The sequence below is a fragment of the Paramisgurnus dabryanus genome, chromosome 10, assembly GCF_030506205.2.
Source record: "Paramisgurnus dabryanus chromosome 10, PD_genome_1.1, whole genome shotgun sequence".
Lineage (NCBI taxonomy): Eukaryota > Metazoa > Chordata > Actinopteri > Cypriniformes > Cobitidae > Paramisgurnus > Paramisgurnus dabryanus.
The window spans coordinates 28,028,523-28,043,357 of record NC_133346.1 but is presented as its reverse complement, the minus strand read 5'-3'; the positions used below and the strand labels follow the sequence as shown (position 1 = coordinate 28,043,357).

The 14,835-nt window shown below is 34.1% G+C and overlaps 1 protein-coding gene across 1 annotated transcript in view; it reads left to right on the top strand.

Annotated features, from left to right (window-relative positions):
• Positions 1–14,835, top strand: part of musk (muscle, skeletal, receptor tyrosine kinase) — a 34,211-nt gene that overhangs the window by 9,090 nt on the left and 10,286 nt on the right. The window contains exons 4-9 of the mRNA XM_065240578.2: positions 185–312; positions 436–577; positions 1,254–1,378; positions 4,421–4,580; positions 7,484–7,490; positions 14,253–14,516. Of these exons, the coding sequence (XP_065096650.1) occupies positions 185–312; positions 436–577; positions 1,254–1,378; positions 4,421–4,580; positions 7,484–7,490; positions 14,253–14,516 (826 nt within the window). The remainder of the gene's footprint in view (positions 1–184; positions 313–435; positions 578–1,253; positions 1,379–4,420; positions 4,581–7,483; positions 7,491–14,252; positions 14,517–14,835) is intronic.

Sequence of the window (14,835 nt, the reverse complement as noted above, 5' to 3'; positions counted from 1 at the left end):
TATTTCTTTTGAGCATTTTTTTATAGTTGTTATGATGTTCGAAAACATTTTTGATGATTTTTAAGACAAACTTTTAAGACAAGAATTATGGTGTAAATATAAAAAAAATTGTAGTGTGGGTCTAGTTACTAAACATTGTTTATATCATGCTTTATATAAACCTCAGAAATCGGTTACCTTTCAGAACCTCAAATTAAAAGGCATCCCACAAATATGACATTGCTTTTGGAGTCCAAGGCAGTGTTGCCATGTGTAACGATAGGACATCCCAAACCAGAAATCTCCTGGATTAAAGATGATGATTTAATAAAGGTAAATGCGTGTGCATAAACTTGTCTTATAATTTTGGAAGGCTGCTTTCTTTACAGTTTGAGGTTGAATTTATGTGTATTATTTGAACTCTTGCTATCTTTACATCTTTCATGTGTTTTGTAGGTTAATAGTCGCATTTCTGTGTTGGAATTTGGTGCGCTAAAAATAAATAGCATCAAGAAAGAAGACGCTGGACACTATCGATGTGTGGCAAGAAATAGTTTTGGGACTGCTTATTCCAAACCTGTTACCATTGAAGTACAAGGTAGGTCATACCATACAATAGCTTTGATCATCATAAAAGTATAGATTCACTATGTACAGTATTCTGTATTATACACCCCCTTTTTTTATGTTATTGCATTAAAATCAGCGCAAAATCCAAAACGGGTGAGCTTTTCACAGAACTAATGATGACACTTTTTGAGTTATTTTTGATGAACACTTTTAATCAAATGGTGTCAAAGTGAAATCAGTTTCATCCAAGTAATAAAGACATCTTAGCAGAGATTTATTCTGTTATTTATGCATGCTACACAATCAATTTTATATTTAGTATATTATTTAATTTTTTTTCCCTTTGTGCTGTAATTTCATTATTTTCATGTTAAGTTAGAAGAACTTGGTTTTGCAAGTCAGTTCAACCTACTATTTTAAGTTTTTACTTATGATAAATTGACATAACTTATTAAAACAATTGAAATTAACATATTTGTTTTAAATTGAAATTACATAAAAACATATGTTGATTTGACAAAAATGTTCCATTTTTACAGTGTTTGAAACAATGTAAAAGTAATGTAAAATTGTGCTTTACAAATTAATATGAGTTGAAATTTTGAGTCGAGCTGAGTAACCACAGATGCAGTCCATCGCTTGATGACAACAGGACACTCCACTGTTGTTTTAACATACATGTCTGCAATATATTTTTCCTATAGCTCCTGCCAAAATACTGAAAGTTCCTAAAGAGAAGAAAGTTCAGATCGGATCAGAAGTTGTGTTAGAGTGTAACGCCACCGGCAACCCAATCCCGTCAATAACCTGGCTTGAAAATGGCAATCCGGTAAATCTTCTACTTTATAAGATATCGTTACTCCCAAATTCTCATCGTTGTATTTCTCCTCCTTATTATATTTGCTTTGGCACTATGGTGCAAATGAACAGTACTTTCATCTCATCTTACTGGAACAGAGAGCAGAGCACAGTACGTTCATGTTAAATGTCAGACAGCCTGTCTTTGTAAATACTTTGGTCTGGGCCATTATTAACAGGGTTTGACCTACAATCATTCCTCAGGGCGCTCTTAAAACAAAAACAATAATCCACATTGAAATCAAGAACGCAATTTGAGGAATATTAACACTTTTAACACCACTTTTGGATGAGGACTTTAGTGAACACAAAAGTGGATCTGGATAACAAAGTGAACCTGAAAACCGCTGAACAGTCTTACGTAAAGATGTTGTCTGACAGCAAGCATATAAATCTTTAATTCAGTAAAATCACATATCTGAATTTCTATGGGTTCTGTCAATGATGATCAAAAATACAGATCTGCTCTGGCTTTGTTTGGATAGCAGTAATCATATATTTAGCTTCTTCAAGGCAAGATTATTACTCAATAAATGAACCCCTGACTGCCCTAATCACTTATAAATCTGAACAGATTTATTCTATCATGTTTTATATTTTTACATGATCTCCTCACTTCACACACTTTTGACGATTATTAACAAAAATATGTTAAAATAGATCTGAACAAACTACAGTATACTGAGCACATGCATTTATCACAGCATGAATAAACTTATTACAACAATTTGACCTTTTCTTAATATGCATAATATTAAATATTAGTTGGTACAGTTGGTTGTTATAAAACCAATTCTTGCACTTTCCTAAATGACTTAGTGTTTGTCCTGAAATGTAATCATTTTTTTAATAATTATTTGGAGCTATGAGTAAGCAAGTTTTATTACATTACATCATCATCATTACATCATATGTATTTGCACCTAAAGATTGCATATTAGTACCTCAGAGGTATTGGTACCAAAAAGATCTAATTAGTGCCTCAAAGATACATATTAGGACTTTTTTAAAGGGTACTGCCCCAGTTTTTTCAACAGTAAAGCTGCATATTAATGAAATGGGTCCGTCTTATACTGAAGAAAAATAACATGCTGCATTAACTTGAAATATACTGCATCATTTTTTGCGTCCACTTTATTAATACATTTCATGTGGAATTTTAAGCAATTTAAGGAATAAATTTTTTTTTCAGTGTAATTAAAAAGTCATGAATATATACATGCTAATAATAAATCTAAATTTAGTTTGTTGTGGGCCGGTCAGTATGTAGTACATTGCTCATTTTCTGTCCCAGTCCAAACCTGCACATAAATAAGATAAGATGTATTTTTGTAGTAGTTTTGGTGTTATTTAAAAAGACATTTGTTCTATTTAAAGCTATATTTAGGGAACTAAGCAGAAGATAAAAATGGTCAGAGGTTGAACTATCTTGACCAATCTAACTACAAAACAGAGGAAAGAAACCGAGAACGAGCCAGCAAGAAAAACAGAGAAACAAAGACACTTGAGCAAAATCTTTATTTTCTCAAATTGCTCTCAGTTTAATGTCCTTGTATTATTTATGTTATTCATTATTTTTGGACAAAAACTCATTTCTGAACACAAAATTACAATGTAATGTTAATCCTGAATGTTTTTATGATAAATAGACAGTTTGAGCTTTCATAGCAAAACTCTTCAGTATTATGACGGAGAAATTACCTTTGACCCCTGACCACCGGAGCATCTTAGAAACGTGTGAGATGTTATTAAAATTACCCCGTCTGAGTATCATTCTGGCACGACTTTCAGCATGTTAATTTCCTTTAGCCAGATAAAGTGGCTGCTAAAATCAGCTTCATATAATGACAAAAATAGAGCTGTGATTAAACATTCCTACAAGCTCTCATAATGTTCACATAAACTCAACAAATCACATTATCAGAATAGCAGGAGTCTTAACACATTCAATGGATAAACAGAGGGGTTTATTTAAATTGCTGGAACAATCATGACTTGCGTATCAGCATTAACATTCTCATAAAACATTTGCTATTTTCTATTATATTCTTTTCCTTCTCACATATACAGCCAGTCAGCATCTACAGTCATTCATTTAGCAGATGGTTTTATTTAAACCAACATAAAGTGCATTACAAATTATACATTTGTGAATCAATCAATGACCTTTGCACTTTTAACACAATGATCCATGAATTGAGCAACAGTGATATCCGTCACTCAAAACATTATCGGCTATTTTGTAGTGCTTACATATAAATAGACTGCAAATACTGAATATGAATTTCCAAATACACACAAACACGCACGCACACACACACACACACACACACACACACACACACACATTCTGGTTTCCATGTTTTGTGGGGACGTTCCATAGACGTAATGCATTTTATACTGTACAAACTTTATATTCTATTCCCCTTACCTACCCCATTCCCTAACCCCAACCATCACAGAAAACTTTCTTCTACTTCACATTTTCAAGAAACATCATTTTGTTTGATTTATAAGCTTGTTTCCTCATGGGGACATCAAAATGTTCCCACAAGGTCACAAAAAACATCATCTCTATTCTGCATATTAATACTGTAAGTAGATGTGGATGACTTTATTCTGACTGTTATTAAGATTTTAATTCTAGTTGACACCATTTACTGACATTTTATGCAACAAGAAAGCCCAACCTGATCTCAAGGGGAATTTGTATGTATTTTAGAAGTTGGCTAATTCATATAAATTTGTATAAAGAGAATCACACAAAACGTACAATTATTACAAAAAACCCAAACAAAAACAACAACGATACCCATCCCTAAACCCAACTTCACAGAGATTAAAGTAAACATGGTACAAATGTATACGAATTGGCCACCTCGTAAAATCTGTATGATTTGCAATGAAATTGTGTTGACAAATCACTTATGCATAAGTGGTCTTTCCAAAGGCCCGCTTTTATTTTGTTGAAGGTATTGAGACATACTGTCTTTATGGATTTCATTGATTGTAGATTTTAGGAGCATCAGTGGTGGAGACTCTTGAAGGGGAGGTCATAGGATCTGTTCTGCATGTGGTGGTGCATAAACCTGCTCTATACACATGTCAGGCTACTAACCAGCACAGTGGAGGCATCAACACAGTAAAAGCCACAGCAAAAATAACTGTTTCAGGTAAGTGTACATTCTGAAAGTTAGCATCAAATGTGCAATCAAACTAAATTTACCATAACTTCCTTGTATTATAGGATATCTGCTATTTAGTTTATTTTACCCTTCTTACAGCAAAGATTCAAATATCACATGACCTCACTTATGGCATTTAATTTATTGTTTTCAGTCACGTTACCTCCAAGGGGGGTTGGCAGGCAAGAAAGCTGCAGTTTACATAGGGCTCTCCATAGAGAGGCAGCCCAAGCTGCTCAAATTAAAGGGACACAAGGCAGCATTTTTATGTTAATAAATCATCTTCGTAATTCGGTATATGGTTAAATGACTCATTACCGGACGAATGAAGACTCTATCGCCCGCCCCTACCATCTGTAGGAAGAATACCTCACTTGCAAGCTCGCTGTATCCGACCCGGTGTCCTTCAGTCTCGCAAAGTCTCAGATATCGCGAGAAGCAGGATCACTTACGTCAAACAACACAGAGGCAGGCGAGCTAAACACGGCTAGCGATTGTTGCAAATGGCAGAGCCGGGGAAGAAGCATCGAAAACCCTTGACGGAAGGGAAACATAACTGGATTGGAAATAAGCTGATAAACTTGGTTCCGAGGGGGGAGGGACAACAGTTCGTTTTTATGACAGCGTGTTTGAAAGCATTTACTTTCAGACACTAGGGGGAGCTCGTAGAGAAATATTACGCAGACTTGCCTCATTTCCCTTTAACATCTGTTTCAAGCCACAACTATTTAAATAAACTCTTAACAGAAGAAAAATTAAGATATGAACAAAAACTACACGTTTTGGGCACTTATGATTTATACACAGCACCTGATACCATATTTTATAGTAATTAAAAACCATCAGATTAATGTCAGACCTCCACTTACATTGCCGCCAGGAATACATTAATATTACATTATCATATTGTATTGTATTATAATATAATAAATCATATTATTAAAAAAACAATAAAGTTCATTCTGAGCACAAGTTTATTACTCTTAGTACAACAAATGATCTAATAAAGGTCCAAAAGGATTGCAAACATTGCATTTTCACATCAAATTTGGATTTTCACTTGACGACTCTAGCCAACTTTAGCAGTTAGTGTAAATGTTCTTGGTTGTTTCAATTGTCTTACCAGAATTTTTATTGTGCACTAAGCAAATATATGATTTATGGCTAAAAATACAATGATTAAGATATCCAGTGTTTTCATGAGGTTACCTTTGATCAAGTGGTCATTATAAATACGAGTGTATATTGATAGCTGCCATTGTTTCCCTTTACTGGGGACAGAGGCACATACATTTATGTCACAAAATCCACAAATTCCTCTTTATTTCCTCTTATTTTAACCCAACTGCTGGGTTATTATAACCCATGGTTGCATAACAACAACCCAACATTGGGTCATTTTTAACCCAGCACGGGGTAATTTTTAACCCAGCACGTGTTCTGTCCAATATTTACCCATAATGGGTCAAAAATTACATGAAAACTATGATCTATATAAAGCTTTGGGTACATCAAATACGATAAAATGTCACATTATTATCATTGCCATTTAAATTTGCAATTTAAATTCATTCATCCTTTTTCTGAATCACAATTTTCTTATGTGTACAGATTTCAGTGGCAGTTTCAAACCTCTGTTCTATTTTATTATCTGCAGTGTAGTCACCCTTTGACTCTTGGCATTTTATAAATGTTCATTCTTCTTGAGATCTCACACTAAGATGCTTTATAAACAGTACTGAAGAAGTTCACATCTCATTTATATTCCGACAGACAGATACATTTTCAAAACGTCTGTCAACACAGAAGTATTTAAAATTAACCAGTGAATTAGAAAAATAATTAAAAATTGTGTAGGTAGTTAACAAAATGCCCATGGATATATCATGCAACTGTTAATGCCAACATGTGACAGACTGTGTTCTTTTAATTAACATAGATACAAGAAACAAGTCTTTGTAAACAAACACCCACTGTGGCCTACTGTTTTAACCATATGCTTGTCTAGCTGTCTGAAGTCAATGTAATGTGACAGCGTTGTTAGTTTCAGCAGCTGTGCTCCTCCAGGTGCCACTATTTCAATTAGCTTCTCTTGTATTTGGATAGCTGCTCTGTTGCGTCCTCAAAGGCCCAGAAATGAATTGAGGGGAAAACATGCCCCATAGGCCCTTTTGCAGTAATTTAACAATGGATAGCATTAGCAAAATGGCACTGCATTAAAATGATATATTTGGAAGATGTACAGGTCTTATTAAATTTAGCCAATTATTACAAGGCTCTCTGGAAACCTTGCATCTGAGGTGTTTTGTTGTTGTTTTGCATCTGAGTGCATTTCCCTTTCATAGCAGAAACATATTAAAATACTGTAATTTTGCCATCATTTAAAACAATAACTAATGTCCGTGGAATACCTTATGCAAAAAGATGGATAACATTTTGTCAACTGCCAAACAAACCCCTTCAGTATGTGCACCTTGTTTATTTTATGATTATTACAGGTTTCCTAAACATTATAACTTGCAATGTTGATATACTGTATACACTCTCAGAAAAAAAGGTACAAAAGCTGTCACTGGGGCAGTACCTTTTTCTGCAAACAATGACCTCAAGTACAAATGCCCTCCTTATACTGTGTCATGACTCTGAAACCCTCTGACATGGAGGGGCTGTTAAACTTCACACCTGCTGTATCCTAAGACCCCCATGCTCTCCATTCTTCTCATGCAGACAAACACATCCATTTAGTGAAGGACAACATCACACAAGTATGGTCAGGCCAAAAGATTGCATTTGTTACTCTTTGTCATTATTAAGCAGATATTTTTTGTACTCTTTTCTGTTTTTGGGCTTGTTCCTGATGGTGGTCTCTGGATCCTGCAAATTTCCCATAGAATGGAGGTAAGAATGTGTTTTCGTACTATTCAGTGAACTTAATCATACAGGTCAACTTTTTGGTTTCTTATCTAGCTGATATCCTTCCTTTAGCATTATGCAAAAAGAAATGAAATTCTATGCAAATTATTCAATATTTATATAGAATCATAGCATTTGTTGTGTTGCCTTTATGCTGAATCAAATAAACATGGAAAACAGAAGGACACAACTGAAGTAAGCCAAATATGCAAGTGTTGCCACAGAGCAGTGTGCTAACGCCACTAATTTAGTACTTGAAGGACCAACAAACAGACCTGTGATAAGAGATTGATAATCATCAGTAAAGCTACGGTCATACTAGACTTTGAGCATGTGAGTATTTGTCGGACGTTGCTGCGGGGAATGGGCGGGGGGGAGCTGCTCATCTATGTAATCTTTGGCTTCGTTCGTTTGTGCTTTTCAGTAGAACAACAGTAACATACCGGTTTTCTACTGGTCACAATGCTCCACGTGATATGAATTTGCAGGTTAGAGTTCACCAGACTTCAACTTTACATTGAACATATCGTCGCGTGAGCTTGCGTTTCTGGTCTGACGCATTCTCATGCGTATGATTGGAAGTCATTGGAATGAAGAGTCTGAACATTTACTTCTAGTAGTTCCATGGGTAAAGTTGAAGAGCAGGGGTGACCGACCCTTTGCAGTGGCGGCACCAAAGATCTGGAGTCTCATTTATAAAACATTGGTCGTAAAGTGTGTGCACGCAAAAATCCACAGCAAAGTCTATACTTAAAAAAACTGTCTTTGACGTGGAAAAGCACTTAGCGCCACTTCAGGGTCTGAGCAGACGTACGCACTTTTGCTTGTCTGATTGCTGCAGGTTTTTGGAAATATAAGCATTCTTGCTGCTTAAAAAGGGTTTAAACATTGACAAGCGCAATTTTATATGTCAATGACATAAATTAGGCATCGTTTAAAGGCAGAGACCTGAAGCTGCTCCGCTGCGCACAAGTTCAAGATCATTTGTGATTTATAGATTTCACATCTGAAAGAAAGGGGTACGCACATTTTCTGTGCGTATATTCGGTTTATGAATTACACCTATGCATTTTTGATAAATGATCGTAAGATCAAATGTAGGATGGTTTCTACGCAGCATTTTATAAATGAGGCCCTGAATACTTTGCGTCTTTATATTAGACAGGCTCAAACACTTGCTTTTATAGTATTGGGCCATAAAACTTATTTTTATAGTCTGGCATATGTGAGAGCTGCTTTCTTTAATTGTTTTATTGTGTCTTGATGTCTTTCTTCTGTGGTGTTGACTGTTTATATCTTTGATACACCTTTGTGTGTACAGCATTTTGATAAACACTTCTTTTTTTAAGTGCTTTATAAACTGACTCTGACTAGTGTGACCGCATCTTTAGTATTAATTCTAGACTTCGATAACTGTTGTGTTTTAAGTTCACACAAATAAATAAATAAATAAATAAATAATTCATTTATGAACCCCCATATTTGCACTATAATCTGTTTATCATTTACATGTCAATGTTTTAACATTAATGAACAAAAAGCAATACATTTGTTAAAGTACTTGTTTATTTTTTTTACTGTTATACAACTGTTCATGTTAGATAATATTAAGTTAGAACTTTGGTAAATGTATTAGAAAATGTTGAAATTAACATTACATTAATAAATGCATGCTTTAGAATTTCATTGTTCATCATTTTAACATGTGAACCTTAATTGTACAGTATAACCTTTAACTTTTAGCAACCAAGATTAGTTAAATAAGTTTATTTCAAAGGCCTTAAGTAAAACAAATTCTGTTATAACATCAGACAGAAGCTGAGGAGAATAAATCTGCTATGATTGTGTATTCATGTTAAAAATGTAAAAGTGAAAAAAATTCTACCTGTTATATTTGTCTTTTAATAAAAATAAAATGTTTAAGGTCTTAAGATTTTCCCCGTGGTATCGAAAAATGTATCGAATACAGTTCGAACTATATTGCCCTACAGAGCCAAAGCACACCCTTACGAAAGGAAAATATATTTACCAATATATTACTTGAAATATATTGTAATATAATGCAATATATTATTTTACTTTCCATTTTCCAATATATTATACATTGGCAATACATGGAATAATATATTGATGGTACATATATTCTATATATGTGTAATATACTGCAGTATATTGCAAAATATACAAATTATTGCCACTTTTAATATATTGTACATGGATATAATATATGTGTTTATATATTTAAAAATATATGCAATATTATATTTATAAATATCTGCAATATTGTATTTCGATTTATATGCGGAAATGTATTAACAATATATGTAGAGATATAGTTTCACATATATGTTTACTATATGGTAGAATATATTTCAAATATATGTAAAATTATATGGAAATATACATGAAATATATGTAGATATGTATTCGATATATTGTGGAATACATTTTAAATATATGTAAAATAAGATGGGAAATATATGTGCATATATGGGAATATGTATTAAAAATATATGTACAGATATAGTGTCACATGTATATTTACTATATGGTAGAATATATTTCAAATATATGTACAACTATATGGAAATATATATGTAGATATGTGTTCGATATCTTGTGGAATACATTTTACATATATGTAAAATTAGATGGAAAATATGTGAAATATATGTGCATATATGGGAACATGTATTAACAATATATGTACAGATATAGTGTCACATGTATGTTTACTATATGGTAGAATATATTTCAAATATATGTACAGCTATATGGAAATATATATGTATATGTGGATATATTGTGGAATACATTTTACATATATTTAAAATTAGATGGAAATATATGTACATATTTATTGTAAATGTATGCACAATATGTGTACATATATGAGAACATGCACATACAATGTATGAATATATTTGGGATATATACAGTATATGTACATGAAACATCTAAAATATATAAATACTTAAATATGCAACCTGCAATATACAAACATTTACACCACATATTAACACAGACTGATGGGTAATCTATCAAAAGCCACCTTTATTTTCTTTTAATCAGGCACAGATACTAAACCCAATTTGAGGTACAGAGCTACACAGGCCTATTAAAACCACAAGAGGTTTTGCATATGGTCAGTCAAAGGAAATGTGATTGGCTTTACATTACATTACATAAATGTGTCCATTTCAAAATTTCAGCAGTGCCATTATACAATATAAAGACAATATCAATAAAGACAATATCAATAAACAAAATGCACAGACAATAATGAACAAATAAATAATAAACAAACTTTCAAGAAGTTTTGGGAACCGTGAAAAAGCAAAAAAAAAAAAAAAAAGATTTGCCAAAAGAACAGTCCATTATCCTGGTTAGGAGTCCACCTTGGTTCTTCACTGATGTAAACCACTTACATACCCATGCTTTAGCTCTTCACCTGGTGTCTTAATGCCATTAGCTCGCAGATTCTACTGTTGATAGATTTTCTGACATCAGCTTCCTTGGCCTTATAGGAAACTGTTTTAAAACAGCATCTGTGGAGCAGAACAACAAGTTGTTCACAAAAATCTCTCAGAGATGCAATAAAAACTGAAAAGCACCAGCTCTGAAAACTATATACCTTTTAAAACTTGAAGTTTCCTTGGAGCCTGCTGACATCAGTCTTCAGGTGTGTTCGACTTCATGCGGCGCTGCGCAGACCGATCGGTGGCTGACTTGAAGCAGTGCATTCCGGTTAGTAACTTTGTCCGACTTAAGCTGGCGCTGCAGGCACGTGATTGTGTCATATGGTTTTTAAGTACCGCGAGAGCGGTTCGAGATCAGCCGCCTGAGTTAGCCAGCGCAGTTCGCGAAGAGGAGCTGCACGGGCTGTAATGACGACACACCTGTTTCAAGATTGGTCGGATTCACCACATGACAACAATCACGTGTATTTCGTGTTTATTTTCACGCCCTCAGTTCCACAAATGCTCACAAATCTGTATTTTTATAACAGTTAAAGCTCTTTTCATGTAGTCGCGATGTTATATTGTGTCATCTTCATCAAAATAAAATGGATAAAAAATGTAGACCCCACTACATTGGTATTTAAATAATATATGCTTATGTTGAACTTTATTCTTGTAAAAACAGATGCTGTAAGCCTCTTCAGTTCCACTCATGCTCATACACGGACATTCAAAACAGTATAATTAACTTTTTATGTAGTTTACATCTTACAAATCATGTTTAATGCGATTAAGCAAGCAAACGGCACGTGATCAGCCATGCCTGACGTAAATGCAGCAAACTACGAGAACCACAGCGCGTCCGACTTTACGTCTCCGTTTTCAGCTCCTCCCCGCCTGCACGCGGCTAATCTCGCCGATCGGTTACATCCAGCCACAGCCGATGTCGAACACACCTTTCTTCTTCTTCTTCTTCTTCTTCTTCTTCTTCTTGAGTTTTACTGGCAGTTGGCAAACAACTTTTAGTGGCATTACCGCCACCTACTGATTAGGAGTGTGGGGCAGGATCATAGGTCAGGACCTATCTATCAACCTCCTTGTTGCTGGTGTCTGTTACGCATCCTGTCCTCTCTTCGCGCCTGAATCTCAGCTTCCTACTCAAGCATTTTATATATATTTTTTATAAGCATTTTTTGTTCTTGATTGCAATATATTTTGTATCATATATAAATGTATGTTTCATGCATATATTGCAATATATCAAAGCATATAAAGACAAACTATTACATGTAAAAAATACAGTGCCCTTTCTGTTCTTGATTGCAATATATTTTGTCTTATATATACATGTATGGTTTATGCATATATTGCAATATATCAAAGCATATAAAGACAAACTATAACATGTAAAAAATATAGTGGCCTTTTTGTTCTTGATTGCAATATATTTTGTCTCATATATACATGTATGGTCTATGCATATATAGCAATATATTAAAGCATATAAAGACAAACTATTACATGTAAAAAATATAGTGCCCTTTTTGTTCTTGATTGCAATATATTTTGTATCATATATACATGTATGTTTCATGCATATATTTCAATATATTGAAAAATATAAATATTAAATCCCATATATGGGAATATGTTGCCTAATATATTACATGATATTTTCCAATATACTGCAATATATTTTTGTTTCGTAAGGGGCAGTAACTACACCAGGCTTTTGCACAATTCAAGATTTCAGAATTGGCCTCCATTCAATTCATGAATTGGAATTTGAATTGACTCCACCCTACAGGAAGTTGAATTTGAATTGGAATGACAGGAAGTGGAATTAAATTCATGGCAATTTAAAGAAATTCCACAGTCACACAATAGAAAGAATCTCACATACATTCAGTGTTGGGAAAGTTACTTTGGAAAAATGTTTGGCAACCATTTTAAATACTTGGTTAAAGAAAAGCATTCTGGGAAATAAAGTCATGTTCCATTGTGTTCCATAAAATTACAATAGCAAAAAAATCTAACTTAATTATGTGTTATGTGACTAGAGCTTTTAACATTAATTGCTGGGGGAAAATACATTTCCTGTTAATGTAATCTGTACAAGTAGTTCAAACTAATATAATTTATAGATTATGTAATGCAATCATATCTGACATATACTGAAAGCATATACCATTAACGTCCTTAAAGGGTTAGTTCACCTAAAAATTTAAATTCTGTCATCATTCACTATCATGTTGTTACAAAACACAAGATATTTTGAGGACTGTTTGTAACCAACCCGATTAGAAGCCTCTTTGACTTCCACAGTATTATTTTTTCTACTATGGATGTCAATAGGGCTTCTGATCATTTTTCTCAAAATATCTTCCTTTGTGTTCATCAGAAAAAAGAAATGTATACTGGTTTGTAACAACATGAGGGTGAGTAAATAATGACAGAATTTTAATTTTGGGGTTCACTTTTTCTTTAATAAAACTGTAAGCTCTCTTTTTGAGATTTACCCAACTAAGATTACAGTGAATCTCATGTTAATATTGTTAATTTAACAGTGATTCAACATGACATTGTCTTTGAACTTAAATCTATTAATAAAAAAAGAAGTGAAACACAGACACAGCATTGTACCGAACTCAAGTTGCCTATCCATGGAGTCAATCGGAAGTCTTTCAAAAACAAGCGTTTACGTGAGCAGGCATTTCTTTCTCTGTAAAGAGCGACTGAAATTGAATCAGCATGTCTCTATTGATTGGAATGATAAATGTAAACATATACACATGTGCTGGATAATGCAGTACACTCCTGCCATTAAAGCTAGACACGGCATATGGTTCGAGTTACAAGTGAACTTAAATAAACCAAGTTATTATCTGACAGTTTACCTTCAACATCTGGAAGCAATTCGAGTTAAGTTAAATGGAAATGGACTAATTGTGAGAACTGCACTTTATTCTTGTCAGTTCTGCACTTTATTCATGAGTCAGCGAGTATTCGTGATATATTTACCTATATAGAGGGACAAAGGGACAATGTGTAATTTTTGCTACTAGATGTGGGTGGTGAACAATGGGTGTTGTAGCCATCACCTACATTGTCGATAGATCTCACAAATGAAATGCAAAATTAGTTATGTTACTTCAGAATTTTGATTTATGATGTATAATCCCTGTATATTCAAAACTAAAATTGTATACACTTGCTTAAAACATTTTGTGTGTCAATGCTGTGCCTTGTTTAGCATTGCTTTAAATTTGTGTCTCGCTTAATGTAGGCTCTACAAAGGCACAGCTGGTTACTGCAGCACATACAGAGGTGACGTGTGTCTGAATGAGCTCCATCGAGATGCTCTGGTCTTCTTCAACTACTCTCTGCCGAACCCAGAGGAGGCTCAGGAGGATCTGGCTCAGAGTGCATGGGGCGAGCTGGAAGGAGTGAGCTCATTTTGTAGGCCCGCTGTCAGATCGCTGCTCTGTCATGCCACCTTCCAGGACTGCAACCCATCTGGTCTGGGACCAGCACCTAAACCTGTCTGCAGGTACTGGAAACGTTACATGCTTTAGTGCGACTAGAATACATGGTTCCAGAAAATGAAATGTTATATTTTTAATTGTCTGTGAGTCTTAAAACGTTGTTCCTATAGCTCAGATATAGCTCAGCATTACATTAGCAGTGCAAAGGTTATGGGTTTGAATCCTTGGGATTGTACATACTAATACAAATATATTGCTTGAAAGTACAAGAAGTTGTATTAAATAAGTCTCTGCAAAATCAAGGTCAGATTTTTTAAACTGTATGAGGAACAGCATATGAAGTGCACAGAAGCAAAACCCTCTGACTGTGTCTGACATGTTTTC